The sequence below is a fragment of the Antechinus flavipes genome, chromosome 5 (assembly GCF_016432865.1).
Source record: "Antechinus flavipes isolate AdamAnt ecotype Samford, QLD, Australia chromosome 5, AdamAnt_v2, whole genome shotgun sequence".
In the NCBI taxonomy this organism is placed as follows: domain Eukaryota; kingdom Metazoa; phylum Chordata; class Mammalia; order Dasyuromorphia; family Dasyuridae; genus Antechinus; species Antechinus flavipes.
Window position 1 is genome coordinate 171,615,099 of NC_067402.1, and position 20,552 is coordinate 171,635,650.

Here is a 20,552-nt window from a genome sequence, read left to right on the forward strand (position 1 = left end):
TAAGTGTTAAGTTTCTGAGATCAAATTTGAACTTGGATCTTCCTAACTTAAGAGTCAGTGCTCTATCCACTGTCCCATCCAGCTGTCCCAATCTGCATTATTTCCAAAAGAACTCAAGTTCTGTCCTCTTTTCTTGGACATCCAATGATGGCACTGCAAGCAGCTTTGCAAACAAGTTATTAGAAAATATGAATGAATTTAGAAGCAAATCAGCTCTTAATTAGCTATCAAGTCATCATCCTTCTATAGGGGAAATTTAAATATCAAGTTTTATAATCCAAAAATGAATTTCCTTATTCTTATATTTAGACAAGCTCTATATTTCAGTTCAAACATATGGCCATTTTTCTTTCAACTTTCTTTTCTCAAGCACACAAAAATTTAATGGAAACTTTTTCCCCCACACATCAAATCAGAATTTTGACATTCTTTCTAACTTCTTAAACTTCCTTCTACTTTCCAGTTGCTAAGGAAATAACCTTCCCAAACCATAACACATTAGCTGGTATGCACACACATTTAAACATTAGACACCCAAGACCACAAAAACATTCACAGGAATCATTCAGAGAAGGATACCAATTCCCTCAAGCAATGTTCCCAATATTTGTTGCCTCAACAAAAGAATTCTTGCTATTTTTTCCAACTCTATCTCAGGATTCCAAAGTCTATAAAATTAAGTTTAAACACCATTATAAGTCTCTCTAAATCCCAAGAAATAGGGCAACCAAAAAAAAAAAAAAAAAAACCCCACACGACCACAATTGATATAGTAGCTGACTGGAGAAAAGACTATTTCTAAATTCTCCCAGGCCACTGATTGTTAACAGGAATTACTATATTTTCACATCTCAAGACTGTGTTTTATTTATTTTTACATTCATATCGGGGGGACACAGACCCATGCTGATTAGTGTCAGATTTGTCACTAAAGACTGCTTGCTTTCCAATTTCAAAGGCTAAGCATGCAGAAGGGTAGCATTCAAAATTGTCTCTGTTCACACTTGCAAATGCAGCATTAGTGCTCTGAGAGAAAGAGAAAGCTGAGTCAAACTTTGCTAACACATTGCCAGCATTGTTCAGAGATATTCATGAACACATGCTTATTTTACAGAAATTCCCAAAATCTCATGAATTCTGAGTTCTGGCAATAGTGTGTCTTGGCAGATTATAACCGACAACTTGTATTCTCACAAGTCTATTTTGAAAACAGTAATGTAAAAATTACAACATTAAAATAAAATATGCATTATTCCTATAGCAAAACTTGTACCTACTAGATTATTAGAGGGATTATCCTTCATTAAAATGAGAAGTTGCTTGATCAGAGAATTGTTAAGGGCTTAAATTGAATACTTCTAATATTAAACTAATAAAAAAAACTATCAGAGTCCAATGAGAGCATGAGGACATCATGAAGAGCTGACAATCAAAACAACTTGTTTTAGTCTTCTCTCTGGCCATACACACTAGTGACTCTAGGCAACTCACAGTTTCTTAGCATTAGAAGCAATTCCTATGACAATAATTTGCAGACAAGACTCAGACCTGAATTGTTAAGGCATTTTTCTTACCCATAAGTTCCCTATAGCAATGAAATCATAGATCAAATCATTCCTCTCCTCTCTATCCCAGACTTGGGATATTATCCAAAATAATACAGAACAATAAAAACCAAAAAAAGGTTGTCTGAGCCTCAACCTACAAAAAGATGAGCATTCTTAAAGCATGAATGACTATCTATTGTAAAGTAAATAAGTAGGGCACTACATGATTTGCTATAATATCTGTATACAACAATACTTCCATAATAAGGAGCATTCATTATAATGGTAGGAAAAAAGCAAAACAAAATAAGAGTGCTAGCTTACTCAAACATTCTGAGTACAAGTAGCCAAATGCTTTTAAATTTCAGTTTCCACTAAATAATCCATACAGAAGCATATCCAAATGAATTTAACCATATTGTTTGATATATATCTAATATAATCTTATTAAAGTCCACTTTTTCCATCATAAATTTTACTAACCTATCAAATTCTTATTTAAACAAAGAATCATGCCTGATGCTTTAATTCCTTGGATATAAGGAAGTTTTTATTCTGTTTCATAAATTTAGTCTTTCATTCACAGTAATAAATTTTGAAAGCAAAAGATGGAACCTTTTTTTTCATTTTCTCTCATTTCCATCTCCTGCTAAAAGAATCAAAAGTAGACAAAATAATATATAGATAAATATGCTCAAATAATATAGGTCAGAAGTCTTAGTGGAAAAAAAAATGCTGTTTTTTTCTTATCCCTGACTCTAGTTTTATTAGGAGCTATTTCCCCCTTTCATTGAAGTGTGTGTTTCAGTAAGAGACTTCTAATGTAAAATAGACAGACACACACACACACACACACACACACACACACACACATACACGCAACACATGTATCTTGGCATTCATACAAAGAAGGAAAAAAATACTTTTTTAAATACTCACCAGCCAACTGTCTTGGTTCTATGTCAAATTTTACAACTTTTCTATGTTCCTTTTTCTAAAGATAAGATGGGGACAATAAAGGAAAGGCTCTTATTACTGATTTTTTTTCTTTATATTTCCAATCATCTTTTTAAGCCCCAGTAATAAGCTGAAGTTTGTGGAAATCTATCTTTGAAATGGATTAAATAGCTAACTTCATTTATAAAAGACTCAGAATTTGGAGACTGTTTTTTTTTTTCTCTGCAGCTTCTATGTTAGCCACTTATAATATTTTTCTTCAACTTTGGTAAAAGTTCCAAAGTATTTAAGAAAGAAGGAGACATCCCTACAATTTGATAATGTCAGAGACAGTTCGGATAAATAGATAAGGATGCTTATAGGAACTTATCTCTCATATTTATCTCTCATATTTCTAACGCTGACCCATTTTATTTATTTATTGGCCCTATTTATTGCTACAGAATTTCTAGTTCTGGGCATTTTTTTTGTAAGTTCTGACAATAGAAGCAGAATAGACTTATTAAAATTCCTGCTCCACATCACTTATTCTAGATTTAGCCTACAGAAGACTTTCCTTTGTCTTGGTTGACTGGTTGACAATAGATTAATACTACTCTCATTAGGACTTCAGGATCTATTTTAAAAAAAAAACATTGAGAACTTTTGACCCTCTGATAAGATATAGCCCAAAAGATCCCTTGATTTATGGTTTAATTACAGGAATAATGGATTTTCTTAAATTTGGGTGACAATCTCCCAGAATTAAACCTACTCAGGCAACCAGTGGAGGAATATGAATCTTCAGTTTTCAGCTTTCTGGATACAGTGTGAATTAGCTACCATGTCTCTTCTTGCTCTAGGAATAATTATGAAATGTCCACAATTTAATTTCATAACTACCCATGTTCATAAATACCCACGTCATGAATACTTTTATGTGTAACAGAAGAGCAAACTAAGGGAGTCATATTATTTAAGGAGTAAAAGGGGAAATTCCAACTATTGTCTTTTACTCTGAGTGATAGATTACTATAAAACAATCCTGTCCAATGTGTCAGATGTTATGAGTTCAATTGACTTACTGTGGGAGCTTGGAGACATGATAAGTCTTTCCTCTCCTTCCCTACCATTTCGTGCTCGTTAAATGAGTAAGTTTGATAAGTATGCCATGGTGCTACAAAAATTAAAAGGCATATCCTACTAAAGTTTATGAAAGGATATATCCTAGTAACATATAGCCTAGTAAAGTTTACAAAAGAATATAGGAACAGCTGGCTAGGACTCAAAGAACTGAAAACAAAGGATACAGGTGCTAAAATTTTCTTACAGGTATTTGTAGAGGAAAGAATGAGTTCTTATGTAAGCCTGTAGATAAAGTCAGAGTACTCAACTACAAGACTCAGCTTTGCCATTTACTACTTATATGACTTCACGTAAATTATATCCTACCTTCAGATTCTTCAGCTGTCACATGAAGGCACTGGAGAAGCCTTCCAGCTAGACCAACTATAAATAACTGACCACCTGGGCCAAAAAGCCTTTGTATAACTCACATTAGTGGGAAATACAGCAGCACAAAAGGGGCATCTTACTTTCCTAGAGATGTAAAGAAAAAGAGACTATATTCCCATCTTCAACACCTGTTGGTATTGTCTCATCAGTTTTACCTATTCTAGGTCTTGCTTTGATTTTCATTTTAATTGGTAAGGACACAAGTTGTAATCTGTTGCCTTCATCCCCCAATCTGTATTATAGGGCAGCTTGTTGGTACAATGGATAGAGAGAACTGAACCTGAAGTCAGAAAGATCTGAATTCAAATCCAGAATCAGATACTTGTTAGTTCCCTGATGCTGAACAAGTCATTTAATGTCTGTTTATATTAGTTTCCTCAACTGGAAAATGGAGATAATAACAACACTCATCTTCCAGAGCTCTTGTAAGAATCAAATAAGATAAATTATAAATGTCTGGCATATAGTCCTATATAAATGTTAGCCATCATCATCATCATTATGCTTTGAAACTATGGATTTGTAAGTTTAGAGCTAGAGGACCTTAGAGTTTATCCAGTTAAATGTCCCTGTTTTATAGAAAAGAAACTCACACTCAAAGTGATTTGCTCATGGTCACAAAAAGTTAGCAAATAGTACATTAAAGTTGATTCTAATTCTAAATACAGTATTCCTTTAACTGTATCATTGGCTGAAAGGGCAAATATATGGGAAGGAAAGGAAGTGCCAAGGGACTGGCACAGTCCGTGTCTCTTTGGGCATTGCTCTTTTTATATCCCAAGGTACAAAGGGTACACCCTCTACATACATATTTTATATCTCTAAAGTTATAACCCAGTGGAACTTTAGGCAGGCAACTTAATAGCCAAAAGCCAAGGAAATATCAAATTGGTCCATTGCTTTAACATATGACACCCAAACCAATATTCAAACTTTAAATAATGCATTATGGATTTCAGTAAGCAAGTAAATGTTCACTGGGGAATTTTGTTCAATACTACATATGCTCAGCTGTCTTGCACCTTTGAGGTGAATCAATAGGAAAACATGGGGATGGAGTTGGAATGTTTCTATTATGGATATATAGACAGATAATGTAGATAAATTAAATATGATTATATATATATATGTATATATACACATATATATATATATACACCTAAGCTTATTACTTTCCCAAATATTTCATACCTCTTACTGACCTTTTTTTCCTACCCAGTAGCACCTCCATGTATTCAAGTCTCCCATGCTTTAAACACTGGTAACACATAATTCTTCTCACTCAGTTAAATACATTAAGTCTGCTTAAATACAAAGAGTCTGCTATATGCAATAACACTAGGTGTTGGAGACAAAAGAAGCATAAAATGTAATCTATATGCCTCTCTTGTTTGCCAGTTTCTTAGAAACTTATAACATTTGGGGAAAATGGAATAAATAGCCATGAAAAAGACATAATAATTGGCAAAGTCTGGCTATGTTAAGTAAAACTATTATGTGTATTTCTCATATTCAGTTTGCGTTGTAGTTATTTGTATGAGTCCTAGCCTCCATTAGATTGAAACTTCCATGAGGACTGGGACCTGGTCTTGTAATTCTGCATCCCTCAGCACTCAGTGTGGCATTCTATCCATAGTTAAGTCCTTAATAAGTGTCTGTTGCCCTGAATTGGAAGCAGTATTGATAAGGAAATAGAAATGAATATGGTTTTACCTGAGTGCCTAATAACTCAATAACCAAGGGGAAGAGTCAAGAAATAATTAGAATGGGGCTAATTAAATAGAAGAAAACTTGCTGGCAGAAACTAAGAATATGTACAAAATTAGCAAAGTAATATAAAATCACCTATTTCTCAGATTAGTGATGGTCAAATAAGATTATATTTGTAGTGCTTTGGAAAAGGGCTCTATAAATGCTAGCTATTCTTACTGTATCATCTAGACTTTTGTTCGGTCACTGGAATTCAAAGACTAGAGAATGAAGTTGATGATGTTGCATAACTCTGCCTCACTTAAATCCAGTTCACAAGCAAATAACATTCTTGATCACCCATCACATTTTGAAGTCATTGGCCATCCAAAAACAAAAGACAAATAACAACAGCTATTGTTGTTATAGAGTAATTTTAGAAAGAAAAAGAAGATTATTAAGAAAAATTTTGTCTAGAAAGTGGTACCTGAGTTGTTTAAATCAGTGGTGTCAAATTCAAATGGAACCACTAAACCTAATATAAGAATCTTAAAAAGTACTAATATTATCTATCTTCTATCATATTTCTATTTCTCTTGTCAAATATTCTTGATTACATTTTAATTTTAATCAGAAGTCTGGACTGCAGGTCCTATGTTTGACACCACTGTCTTAAATAGAAGCAGGGATTCTACGAGAGGGAGATTAGAAAGGAATGTATTCCAGGAGTGGGGAGCAGAAGCAAGAAATAGAATGTCATATATGGGAAAAACCAACCAGGACAATTCAACTTAAAAAGAGAGTATGGCAAAGGAAGTAATAGAAAATGATTGGAAAGCTCTGTGGAAGTAAAATTGTAAATTTTTTAATGGTTTTTAAATGCCAAGCTAAGGATTTTGTGTTTTACCTGGGAAGTAGTAGGGAGCCATTGATGATCTGTGAGATAAATAGCATGAACACATTGATGGCTTTGGAATGGCAATTTGTTAGCTGCAAAGAGGATGAATTGGAGAAAGACCAGAGCAAATTATATATGAGCACTTTACCTATCACATGCCTGATAGCATCTGTAACCTTTCGATTCAATGTCTTTCTCTGTTATCTAACCTTTCTCCCTGCCCCAAACTATCTAGTATTTAAAAACTGACTGAATATTCACAGTCAAGATGACTGATAGACGTTCTTAGGCTAAGGTACAGAGGACATCTATTTTTGGAACCAGTAGGATGAATACTTGCCATGTATTCATGTTTATTCAAGTCTCCCATGCTTTAAACACTGGTAACATGCCATGTATTCATGTTTAATAATAATTGGCAAAGTCTGGCTATGTTAAGTAAAACTGTATTATGTGTATCTCCTGGCAGTCTTGACAAAAAGGGAATGACTCAGTGGTAAACTCAATGTACATGGACTTGCATGTTGGAAAATAATGGTTGGAGTTGGGGAAGAAGGTTCAATGAATACTCTCCTGTCACTGAGAACTGAACACCTAGTCAAGATTCTAAACTCTAGACATCTGAAACATAGGATCTATCTACTCACCAAAAGTGTCTTTAAGTACATTCAGATATATCTAATATATTAAATGTTTATAATACATATGTGTGTGAATAAAAGAAACAGAGATGAAAACCATAGAGAGGCTGTTATCTATAGCAGGGAAGAGCCATTAGCAAATTTTTATGAATTGCTATTCTGCTCAGGTCTCTTTTTTGATGGAAAACCATTCATTTAAATTCTTATATTTTTCTAAGAGTCATTATGAGAAAATGTTTTCTAGATTTCTTCCTCTATCTTCAGTGTTTCTGGGATCTGGAATTTAGTCAATATGGGGATTATGATCCCCAGTAGATAGCTTCTGAGAATTTCCTATGGCCAAAATAAGCCATCCCCTTACATCCCATCTGATTCTCTCTGACTATTTAATCTCAGAAAACAAGCATAATTGGTAGAACTTTGTATAACTGGCTCTCTGCTGGCTTCCTTCAATCATAAAGAGCTATTAGAATAAGAGCAAGTTTGAAACTATCATTTTGCTATTAGAAATTTAAATAAATAAATTTAAATTCCCATTTGCTAACAAATAATAAAAATTAATGGAAGCTAACTAAAAAAACCTCTTGATGAGGGTAAGGAGAGTGTAAAATCTGGCTTGAAACAACATCAGAAATAAAATATAATAAAATCTTAGCAACAGTCCCATCACTTCCTGGTAAATAATAGAAAAAAAAATGAAAACAGTGTCAGATTTTATATTCTTCAACTCAAAGATCACTGCAGATGGCAATAGCAGCCATGAAATTTAAAAAGACATTTGATCCTGGAAAACAAAGCTATGACAAATCTGGACAGCATACTAAAAAGCAGAGACATCACCTTGCCAACAAAGGTCCATATAGTCAAAGCTTTGCTTTTTCCAGTGATGTTGTGGCTATATATAATGTGTGTGTGCATATGTGTATACCTACACATATATACATACATATATAAACATATGAGTGTAAGATTTAGACTATAAAGAATTAGACTATCACAGAATTGACTGTTTCAAATTATGTTGCTGGACAAGATTTTTTAGAGTCCTTCAGAAAGCATGCAGGTCAAATCCATCAATACTTAAGTTAATTCAGGGTATTCACTAGAAAATCAAATACTGAAGACAAAGCTTAAATAGTTTGTCCACATAATAAGAACACAGGGCTCATTGGAAAAGATGTTGATAGTAGGAAAGATTGAAAGCAAAAAGAAAAGGGGATGACAGAGGATGAGATGGTGAAATAGTATCACAGAAACAATGAACATGAACTTGGATAGATTTCAAGAGAGAGTAAAGGATAGAAGGCCCTGCTATATTTATGGGTATCACAAAGAATCAAGCACAAGTGAACCAACCAAACAGAAGTTTTCAGTTAAAATTGGCAAATGCCTCGACTTGATAGAACACTCAAATTAATGAATTGGTGAATCAAGCAATAGACCTGGAGCTCAAGACATGGGCTTAAGTGCTACCTCTGATTTCTGTTAGCTCAGTGACTAAGAGAAAACCAATTAATATCTCTAAATCTATTTCTTCATTTGTAAAAATCAAGATAATAATACTTATTTTAGTTATCTCACGAGGTTGTTGTGGAAATGAAATGAAATAATGTATTAGGTGCCCCAGAAGTCTTAGTACAGTTTTAAGCTTTAATAGCTCTAGCTAGGGCACCTTATCTATGTAAAGTACTCACTCTGTAAGCCCTAAGTGCTACATAAATGCCAGATATTATTTTTATTAATTTCCTAAGTGATTTTCTTCTGTTAAGATATTAATTCTGGTCATAAGTCATGATACAAGCGTATTATATGTAGGCTAATATATTTTAAAAGCTCATGAAGATATTCTCTTTTACATGAAGGCTTCCAATTTCAAATATATTTCATTGTTCTTAGTGATCTACATCACTTAATCCTAAGAGCCATTTAATGGCTGAGGGAACTGTAATGGATGAGGGAACTGAAGCTCTTTATAAGCGTGTTACTCTTTTTGAGTTACCTCAGTCTTGTCTGAATCTGTGATCCCATTTGGGGTTTTCTTGGCAAAGACACTGGAGTGGTTTAATATTTCTTTCTCCAGCTCATTTTACAGAGGAGAAAACTGAGGCAAACAGGTTAACTAGTTAAGTGACTCCTCCAGAGTTGCACAACTAGGAAGTGTCTGAGACCAGATAAGAGCTCTATCTCCTCTGATATCTAGCTTGGGCTTATAAATAGGGATTAATTCATTGCATTTTTTTTGCACAGTATCTGGACCCAGGCTGGTACATAAGAGATGCTTAATAAATACTTGTTGGTGGATTGAATACGGTCACAAGGCTAACAAGCATCAGAAATCAGGTCTTCCTGATTCCAACTCTGGCAATCTCTACACAAGACCATCTTGTGCTGACTTGTATGCAAGAAATGACATGACATGTATCATACAAGAGAAATGAAAGGGAGCTAATACTGTTATAGGAGGAAAGATAGTCTACAGGATGGGAGGAAGCCCCCTCCTCTGTCCACTAAATGGATCCCCTGTAGAGAATTTATCCTAGAAATCCTAGATTTAAAGCTGGAAGATCATGTAGTCTAACACCCTCATTATACAGGGGAAGTGAAGTCCAGAGAGACCGAGTTACTTGGGCAGCATCACTCAGCTGGTAAGTGCCTGCCATTGAGAGTCAAACCGAGGTCTTCCTCAGACTTCAGGTTCAGAACTCTTCCTATTCTCCCACATGGTTTCAATCTGGACTACTGCAGGGAATACCTACATGGCCAAAGTCATATATAGCTCTGTTGCAAGGAGTCCCGAGTATTCCTTCCTGTCATAGTACCATGCTTAGTATAGGTTCTCAATAAATATGAATAAATAAATATGACTATATAATGTGACTTTTTGCTGAAAAGAAGGCCCAGATCCACTACATTTCTACGAAGTAAACACTCCTTTTTTCTTTTTTTTTCCCTTTGTTTTTGCTTTAAATACGAAGCAAGTGAATCAGAGAATACGTAAGTGGTTTGTACCTGCATATAACATGACATGGTAAAAACCACATCCTCTTCATTCCACTTCTGCTCCTTTCTCAGACCTTTCTGCCCCTAACCAGAAAAGACCACAGAGCAGAATAAAGGTCCCCAGTTTCAGGTCTTAACCACATTGTGTTAAAGTTTTATATCATAGTACATAGGATTATAGATTTAGAGCTGGAAAGAGCCTTAGAAAACATTAAGTCCAACTCTTTTGTTCTACAGATAAGGAAACTGAGGCACAGGAAAGTTAAATAATTTTTCAGGGCCATTCAGCTAAGTATTTGAACTCTAGTCTTTCTGACTCAAAGTAAATGCTTAATAAAGCTTGTTGAGTGGCTCCAAGCACTCAGTCATTCCAGAATGGTTAGGGTAAGAAGCCCCTTGAAATATGATGTGATTCAAATCAGGTCAAAGTACCCTATTGCCCCAAACAAAAGACCTTCTCTGATACCTAAAAGTATGAGATGACAAAGGACTTTAAAGATCTCTCATTTAACAACTGTGAAAAAGTCTAGATCCTTTTTACTGTCAAAGGCCATTTGGATGTTTATAACATCATTCTCGGGCCATACAAAATTATCAACTTACAGAACTCAAGCAGAGAGAGGTTATATCTAACTTTCAGCTCATCACCGCCTATGGTTGCCTACCTTACCCACCTATGGTCTAGAGCATGGAAGTGGCTCACCAAGATTACACCAACAGAATAGCAAAGCCAGAAGTTGAACTTACCTTTTACTTTAAACCAATTTCTCTTTCCACAATAGCAAATGTTCATGAAACCTTCTCCGGCTCCCTAAATCATAAGTTCCCTAAGTCTTCTCTCTCAGAATTTCTCTTGCCACTTTGTTTGGACCTCCTTAATTACAATATTATAAATTATTGTGTGTTATATAATACATGTAAATATATATAAATATATACATACATGTGTATATACATAACACACATGATAAGAGGTCCAAACAAAATGATAGAAGAAATTCTGAAAGTATCATTTATGATTATATATAGGGAATTACTGCTACTCAATATATCTATAACTTGTAGTAAATCACTTTATTAACTCATTTTTCAGTTCAGTTCAAATCTCTATAACCTCATTTGGGTTTGTTTTATTTTTTTTTAGCAAAAACACTTTAGTTTGGCATTTCCTTCTCCATAATATTTTGCAGATGAGGAACTGAGGCAAACAGAGTTATGTAATTTGCCCGGGTTTTCACACAGCTAGTAAGTGTCTGAAGCCATATTTGAATTCAAGAAGATGAATTTTCCTGATTCCAAGCCCACTGCTCTATGTACTATACCATCTGGCTGCCCAAGTAAAATCGCTACTTCAGGGTTGTTGTGTTTTTTCCTATTTGTAATTGTGTTATCTGGAAAGGAAAAATATTAATCTATTAATGTTTACTTACACACTGGCATAGCTTATTTCTAGAAAAGAACAAGTCCCAAGAAGAATAGAATACAGCACAAGTGCATGTTGATGAGGAAGATAAATAAGGAAAAACTCCAAAGCATAGGTAAAGTCTAGAAGGAAGGGGTTTAGAGTTCAAGGGATGGCATGCATTCATTCATTCGTGTTTACATGAAACATTTTACACTCTAACAAAATGATAACTAAATTAGAATTCCTGTCTTCAAGAAGCTTGTTTTAGGTGTTTCAAGGAGAATAAATACAGAGATTTATAAAATAGAATGTGAAAACTTTATTTTTTATTTAAAAGGAATAACAATAAATTTGAAATTTCATGTATAATGTACAATTTTTTTCTATTCTGTATTATGGAAATGCTTGTTTTATTTCTTAAGTTCAGAATAAAATTTTAAAATATATAAAATAGAATTAAGTTTATAAGAAAAGCACAATATACTATTAATCAAAATAATTTCAGTTGAAGGAAATCATTGAAAATTTCATGGCATGAGGATTCCCTGTATTGGGGATGAGTAAAGCAAGGGAAGGAAGAAAGCATAGGAAAAAAATTTTGATGAGGAAACACTGACGTCTTCTTCAGAACATTACTTCAATCTCATCAGCTCTCAGCTGAATTATTACAATAGCCTCCTAACTGGGTTCCCTATCTCTAGTCTTTCCCCCTCTTCAATCAGTCCTTCAGAAAGCCCCATATTGAGGGTTCTAAAGTATAGCTCTGACAATGTCATTCCCCTGCTCAAAATGATCGACTCACCATTCACCCTAGGATAAAATGCAAATTCCTCTCACTGTATTTAAGATCTTTCACAGTATGGCCTCCATCTATCTTTCCAGGTTGATCTTCCATCACCGCCTCTTATACATAATTTAGGCAAACTTGTAGGCAAACTTGCCTACTTGTTGTTCACCAAGCACTATATTCTCTCTTTTTCCTCTACCTTTGTTGTATCTCCTTCCTGCCATGGAATTCCTAACTTCTCCCAAGGCTCAGCTTGAGTCATTTCCTATATGAAGCTTTTCCTGAGGTTTACCCATCCCTCCCCACACTGTCTACCCTCCCTTCTGGAAGTACTATGTTTTTATTTTGCATATATTCTATACTAGTTTAATCTCTATAAATGCCATTTCTTTCAACACTCATAATGTAAGCTATTTGTCTTTTTATCCTCAGCATCTGCACATAATAGACCCTTAACCAATGTTTGTTGTATCATTCAACCTGATCTTGTTTTTCAATTGCCAGTCCTGTTCTGGGACTAGCTGAACTACCCTTGTCAGTTGTGATAATACAACAGCTGAACTAAAAACACAAAATGTTTTCCCTTTTATTGTACAGGGACCTGAAATTGGACAACATTTTATTAGACAAGGATGGACACATCAAAATAGCCGATTTTGGCATGTGCAAGGAGAATATGTTTGGAGACATGAGGACAAGCACCTTCTGTGGAACCCCTGACTATATTGCTCCAGAGGTAAACAGTTCAGCAGATGCTGAGCATTCCCTTTCAGAACACCTATTTGTTAGCTCAAACATTGCCAATTCTCCTTCCTCTTAATATTGAAGGTAGGAGGATTTGGGTTGTGTGAGCTCAAAGCATTTGGACTTTATCTTCTACAAAGCTTTTATATCAAAATTTCCTAGAAATCATTTCAGTGAAATATTTTAAATAAAGCTATTTCTCAGTGAGTTGTTAGGAATCCAGCTTTATCCTTCAGTACTTGTTCTCAGAATATGGCAGTCATTAGTTAGGGAAATGGACCAGAAAGGAAAACTGACAAGAAATCACATGGAAAGTGGCTAAGTCTAGCTTCAAGTGTACACCTTAAGTGATCAAAAATATATTTCAGTAATTTAAATTAAATACAATAAATATTTCCTAATTGTACTATATGCAAAGCACTGTGAGAGGTACTGGAAGAGGTAAAAAGTTTTGTTAAAGACAATCTCTTCAAATATGAAGTGAATTCAGTCAACAAATATTTATTAATAGGAGGAAAAAAGCACATACACTGATAATAATAATTAATACTTCAATGGATTTGTGGTTTTTCTTCTTCCATTCTAATAGTACAGAATATAATTTATCTGTGCTTTCTCCATCTATGAGACTTGTCTTCCCATAACTCCTCCAGGATGTCTACCCAATATATTGGAAATCTTACTCTCTCCCCTTAATAGATATGTCAAACATGTGGTCTGGCTTTCAGTTATCCTTCAATCTTTCCCCATGACGGTTCCACCTTCTTTTTAGTCATACAGCTCTCTCATGATATTCTTTATGTCCCTTCTCCCATATTATCTTCATTGGTTATATGTTCTTACCCACTCATGCACACCATTTGTATTTCCATTCTTTTTTGGGATTGACATTTCCTGACTTTCAGCAATACAAGCATCACTTGAAAGATAGAATTGCTTAAAAGATAGAAAGCCATGTTGAGGTCATTGAAAGCACTATATAATGGATGGGGAGAAGAGAGGGAGGGAGCAAGGAAGGAAGGAGGAAAGAGGAGAGGAGAGAATGAGGGAAGGAAAGAAGGAACAAAGGAACAGGAAAAGAGAGAGGGGGGAAAGAGGGAGGGAGGAAGTAAGGGAGAGATGGAGGAAAGGAGAAAAGGAGGAAAGAGGGAGGAAGGAAAGAAGGAAGGAAGGAAGGAGGAAAGAGGAGAGGAGAGAATGAGGGAAGGAAGGAAGGAACAAAGGAACAGGAAAAGAGAGAGGGGGGAAGGAGGGAGGGAGGAAGTAAGGGAAAGATGGAGGAAGGGAGGAAAGGAGGGAAGGAGGGAGGGAAGAAGGAAGGAAGGAAGGACACAAGAAGAGAAAAGAGAAAAAAGAAAAAAAGACTCATTAACCATTATGTATCAGTCACTGTGCCAACCACTTTACAAATATTATCTCATTTGATCTTTACAAGCAACACTGTGAGGGAGGTCCAACTTAGATATGAAGTAACTGAGGCAAACAGGATTAAGTGACTTGCCCAATTCAAATAATTACTAAGTGTCTGAGAATGGATTTGAATTTAAGTCTTCCTGACTCCAGACCCAGTATTATATCATTAATATGGAGTCCAGTTTCCTTTCCATCCACAGTATTTGTTCAAGATACATGTGCTCATATTTTAATAATGTTTTTGCTTATTGCATTGAGCATGAAACATTTCAAACTCTCCTACATTGTTGTTATTTTTTTTAAATACTGAAGAGGAAAAAAAAGTGTTATATTCATGTTTCACAACTCTCCTGAATACCAGGACCAGATTAAAATGTAATTGGGAAATATTTAAGAAAATAAATGAAAATACAGTTCAATGTAGATGGTGTTAATAAGGTGGTTTTCTAAGTCAGTATGCAGCCCACAGAATTCTTATGTATGACCTTCAGTTAAGTCTATTTATTATGCCTTACTAAAGACCCAGAAAAAAAAAACATAAAGACAAGTATGATAACACAACACAATTTTGCAAAACAAAAAAGTTTCTAAGACCAGAGATAAAAGAAAGTGTTTATTAACACTGGGGAGCAAAAAGGCTTCATAGAGGAAGTTCTATTTTAATTGGGCTTTAAGGTATAAATAGTAATTCAATAGGCAAAGATGACATTCCAGGCACAAGAAACATCATGATCAAAGGTATAGAGGTTAAAAATTGCAGGCATTTCTGGCGACAGAAAGTGATTTGGTATGTCTAGTGCATATGTAGTATGAAAGGGAATAAAGCTTGAAAGAAAAGATAACACTAGATTATAGAAGGCATTAAATGTAAGGCAATAGCATTTTAATTGTATTCAACGTATAATAACAAAGAAATAAACAAAAACACCTGGGCTTATTTTTTTTAAGCAGAAAAGTATTTTTTGTTTGTTTTGTTTTTTTGCTGAGGCAATTGGGGTTAAGTCACTTGCCCAGGATCACATAGTTAGGAAGCGTTAAGTGTCTGAGATCAAATTTGAATTCAGGTCCTCCTGACTTCAGGGCTGGTGCTCTATCCACTGCATTACCTAGATAACCCCAGAAAAGTGGGGGGTTTTTTAATGTTTTCAAGTGACTAGATGTCTATATATAATAGCTTCAGGATCCTTTTCCAAAGAGACTCTATATGCTATTACTGTGTCTTTGAGAGAGAAATATTGGACAATTACAATTTAATTCACATTCTTTGGGGATCTGTGAGGAGATTAGAATTTAACTGTCCTTTTCCAGAGATAGTTAACTGTGTAGCTGAGGAGAGGATAAAGAAAAAGGACTAAGAGAACTTATTTCTTGATGGAATGAATATAATCATCAGCTTACAAAGAAATATAAAGAGAATTCTTAAAGAGATTTTAATTAGTATTTTTAGAAATTTTAAAAGGACGGCTAGGTGATACATAGAGCACTGGACTTGGAATCAGGAACACTCATCTTCATGAGTTCAAATCTGGCCTTAGACATTATATGACCCTGGACAAGTCACCCTATTTGCCTCAATTCCTCATCTATAAAATGGTTTGGGGACAGGAATAACAAACCACTTCAGTATCCTTACCAAAAAAAAAAAAAATCAAATAGGGTCAGAATCAGATACCCCAGAAAAACAACTATGCTATGTAAAATGTTAGCTATTGTTATTATAAGATTCAAATAAAGGTTTTTTTTAAAAGGATTTTTGTAGAGAGTTGAGAAGGAATTAGTAGGGAGAGGAGGAAGAAATAGAAGGAGGAGTGGGGAGGGAAGTTGAATAAGAAAGATTGTCTGAATGGTAGAGTGAGTTCCTAGAAGGGGTAGAAAATAAGATGACAAATAGAAGGCCTGGCCTTAGTGAACAGTAGGGATTAAAATAATAATGATGATGATAATGACAATCATGTTCTATTTGAAAAAGAACAATTTTAAGAGATTTTATTTTTTTTCCTGTTGAGTAGATGGAACACTGGTGAATTTGCAGGCACAGGACTGGTTTCAAATTTTGACTCTATCATTTTGATTAGCACAAGTGTGATCTTGGGCAAGAAAAATCAGTTCTGAGCTTAGTTTCCTCATGTGAAAAAAGAGAAGAGTGGATCTTTGAGATAACTTACAGATCTAAATTAAAATGATCCATTGATTCTTTCCAAAAAGACCAGATTTGTCACTGACAGTAAGATTGGTTTTGAAAGGACTTCTGAACTTCCTACAAAAATAACCTTAAGTAGGCAGTAGCAAATATTCAGTGGTTATACAATAAATGTTCATTGAAGATACAACTATGTCCACTTGGACAATTCAGAGTCAAAACAAAATACTCCTTTACCTTTATTACCTGCCCTGTAGATACGGATGTGGACTTAGCTTAAAATTACATGGTTTCCCATTTTAAGTTTTCTTTATTTAAACAAAGTTCCACATCTGTTAAACAAGAAATGACAAGTTTTATCTTTTAAAAAACTGTTGAAGCAGCTCAGCCCATTGTTTTTGGTACTATGATTGGAAATTCTTCGTGTATATTAACCTGTAAATATCAATGCATTTAAAACCTCTTCTAACTAAGAGTGTACAAGCAAGAGAACAGGAAATGTCTCAAACCAAGAGTTCTCTAAACAATAGACATCTCCACAGCCTCTCCCTTTTCCTAGTTTTATGTGACAGATCAACTTTTATAATCTTTTCCATTTATTTATTTCCACTTTCAGCATATCTTACCTGCTGCTCAGGCATAGTGGTATGGTGCTGGATATATAGGATATGTAGGAAGATTTAAATTCAAATCCAGTCTTAAACACTTACTAATTGTGTGACATTAGTGGGGCAAGTCATTTAACCTCTCTCTCAGTCCTCAGGTTCCTCATCTGGAAAATGGATTGTTGTGAAGATCACATGAAATAATATCTATGCAAACTTGAAGTACTATATAAATACTATTTATACTACTGTTGTTGTTATTAATATTATATGCACAAATTAATTTTATTAGCCATGTAATCCCTCAATCTTCCTGTTCCTCACCAAACATTTCTTTTTTTCTTTACTCATTTGCTACATTTTCCTCCTCACCCCAAAAGTCCCAAAAGTATCTCCTTTTTAGACCCTACCAATAAGATTTTATAACATCAATTATTCCCTCTCTATAAATCTGGATTCAACTAGAAGAGTAATTCTCAAATTATTTGCTCTCAAGACTCCTTTACACCAAAAACAATTTTTTAAAAAGTATTAGGGACCCTTTCAAAGAGTTTGTTTTTACATTGGTGACAGAGACAAAGAGGAAGAGCAGCTCTATGGGAAATTAAAATGTATAAATATCATTATGAAAATAGTTTTAACCTCACAGACCTTCTGAAATATTCTCAGGGGCCTAGGGGTCCATTTTGAGACCACTATACTTAAACTAAGCTTAACTGTGTCATTTGACACTTTTGACCATGGCCTTTCTGCCCTTGGTTTGCACATCCTTGGTTTTCCTCCTGAATTGATTACTGTTTCTTAGATACCACTGATTCTTACTAACCTTTAAACACAGGTAAGTATTCTGTGAGGTTCTATAACTGGTCATTTTCTCTGCTCTTTCTCCACATATTCCCTTTTATGATTTTCATTTATTCCCCCGACTTCATTATAAAATCTAAATTTCTTGCCTAATCTCTAGTCCTCATCCCTGACCAGCTGCTGGATATTTCCACCTGTATACCCAATCTCCATATATCTCAAACTCCACATATTTGAACAAAAACTCATCTGTGCTCTCACCCCAAAAGAAGCTCCTTCTGACTTCTCATATTCGTAAAAAGTCCATGACCTTTCAGGCATCACATAGAAAATTCAAATCATCTTCACTCCTGCCTATATCATTTTCTCTCCCCTTTCCATTCTCATTATTCTGTCAGGTTCTCTTCTCACTTCTCATGTAGCCTACTAAAACCACTTTCCAATTATTTCCCTCCACTTTCAGCTCCTCAACCAATCCAATCTATATTATTTGCTGCTTCCAGACTAATCTCTGCAAATGCAAAATTCCAACATCAACTCTCTGCTCCCCACCCAAAAAAAAAGGAAAGGCAAAAAACCCTCCAAAGAGTCCCTATCGCCTATTGAATGAGATCTAAATTTGAGTTTGCTAGAGCAGTCTAAATTTCCACTATTTCTTCTACTATACCCATATTTCAGGTTACTTATTGTTCCCCACACACACCTTGGGTTTTTCCTCTCTACAAATTCACTTATAGTTTTCCCTCTGCTTTAAATGTCTCCCTACAGTTCCTCAATCTCTGCCTGCCCAAGTTTTATGACTTCATTCAGTGCCCAACTAAATCCTCACCTTCTTTATAAAGCTTTACCTGACGCCTTTAAGCTTTAAGTGATCTCACTCACTATGACCTTCCATAGCATGTTGTTATGCTTTTCTTATACATTTGTCTAATTCTGCTTTGAATTATATTAATATAAAAGCTTTTAATATCTCCTTGAAGGCAGTGAAGCCTGTCATGTTCATCTTTGTACATTCAATGGCACCTTGCACAAAGTAGATGCCCAATTAAAATTAATAGATTGAATTGTCAAAGACCAAACCCTCAGAGCTATTTTGAATTTCAATATGTAGGATTACAAATAAAATTGGTGTGAAAGGGGACTGAGGGAAAGGATTAAAGCCAAGTTGTGAGAACAAGATAGAATTAAAAATTGAATGTCAGATGTAGTCAAATAAAGTCATGCCAGTCCAGTGAGTAAAGGGTCAAGGAGGCCATGTGGCAAGCACAGAGATCCATCAAAGGATTACTCAAACCATGTAATGGGCTCCTGGAAGAAAAAAATAACTCCATTTCTAATATATTCCAGACATGATATATGAATCCTCACAGTTCTCCCCACAGCTAGGGAACATCGCCATTAAGCCTGGTTAACCATAAAACTCATCCAAACCTTGTACAGCATTTGATTTATTTGATATTGATAATAAAAATGTCGTACCTTAGAATGCCCATCAATTGGGGAGTGACTAATAAGTTGTGGTATGGAATTGCAGTGGAATACTACTGTGCTATAAGAAGTGAAAAGCTCCTTGATTTTTAAAAAATATGGAAAGATTTACATGAAATAGTGAAGAATGAAATGAGAAGAACCAAGAGAACACTGTATACAGTAATAGCAGTATTTTTTTAAGAACAACTTTGTGTGACTGACTCATTCTGAAAATTATAAATACTCAAAACTGCAAAAGATCTGTGGAGGAAGGTGCCATCTGCCCCAGAGAAAAGAACCAATAAATAAAAGTGTGTAGAGTATAATTCTACACATATGTGAGCATGTATATGCACATAATACATACATATATATACATATATATATATGCACAGGCTAGGGTGGGATATGAGGAGAAAAAATATAAAAAGTGCACAGCAAAGACTAAAAGAAAACTTGAAGGCAGAGAAAAAATATTAAAAGTGCATAGCAAAGAATAAGGGAAAACTTGGAGGCATAGAAAGGAGAATAGCTTTGAAAATTATGTATAGTAATTATTACATAGTCTTTCAAAAAAGAAGCAGTGTAAAATATAAATTCATGGTTTTATAATGAATTTTCTTTTTATGTTGTGCTGTATAGATGAAAACTTTTTTGTCTTTATGCATTTAAGTTTAAAATGAATAATGAATAAAAGCTTTTAAAAAGCAATTAGAAGTCACAGCAAATAAAATGTCATTTTATTATTTTTGCCCAAGGTTTATATATTTTTCTATTATCAAAATAAAAATAACAACAACAAAAATGCCACACTTTATATTTTCTTGATCCAGCCCCACAGAATCTCAGAATTGTAAATGATTTTAAAGCTTAGGTAGTCCAAATCATACCTGAAAAAATAATTCTCATTATGACATTTTCTACAAGTAGAAAATGAACCTCTGATTCAAGGGGAGTG

General features: G+C 34.6%; 1 protein-coding gene across 4 annotated transcripts in view; it reads left to right on the forward strand.

The window, feature by feature from the left end:
- Positions 1 to 20,552, forward strand: part of PRKCQ (protein kinase C theta) — a 188,903-nt gene that overhangs the window by 146,119 nt on the left and 22,232 nt on the right. For all 4 annotated transcript variants that reach the window (XM_051961551.1, XM_051961550.1, XM_051961553.1 and 1 more), the window contains exon 15: positions 13,016 to 13,154. In XM_051961551.1, coding sequence (XP_051817511.1) covers positions 13,016 to 13,154 — 139 coding nt within the window. The remainder of the gene's footprint in view (positions 1 to 13,015; positions 13,155 to 20,552) is intronic.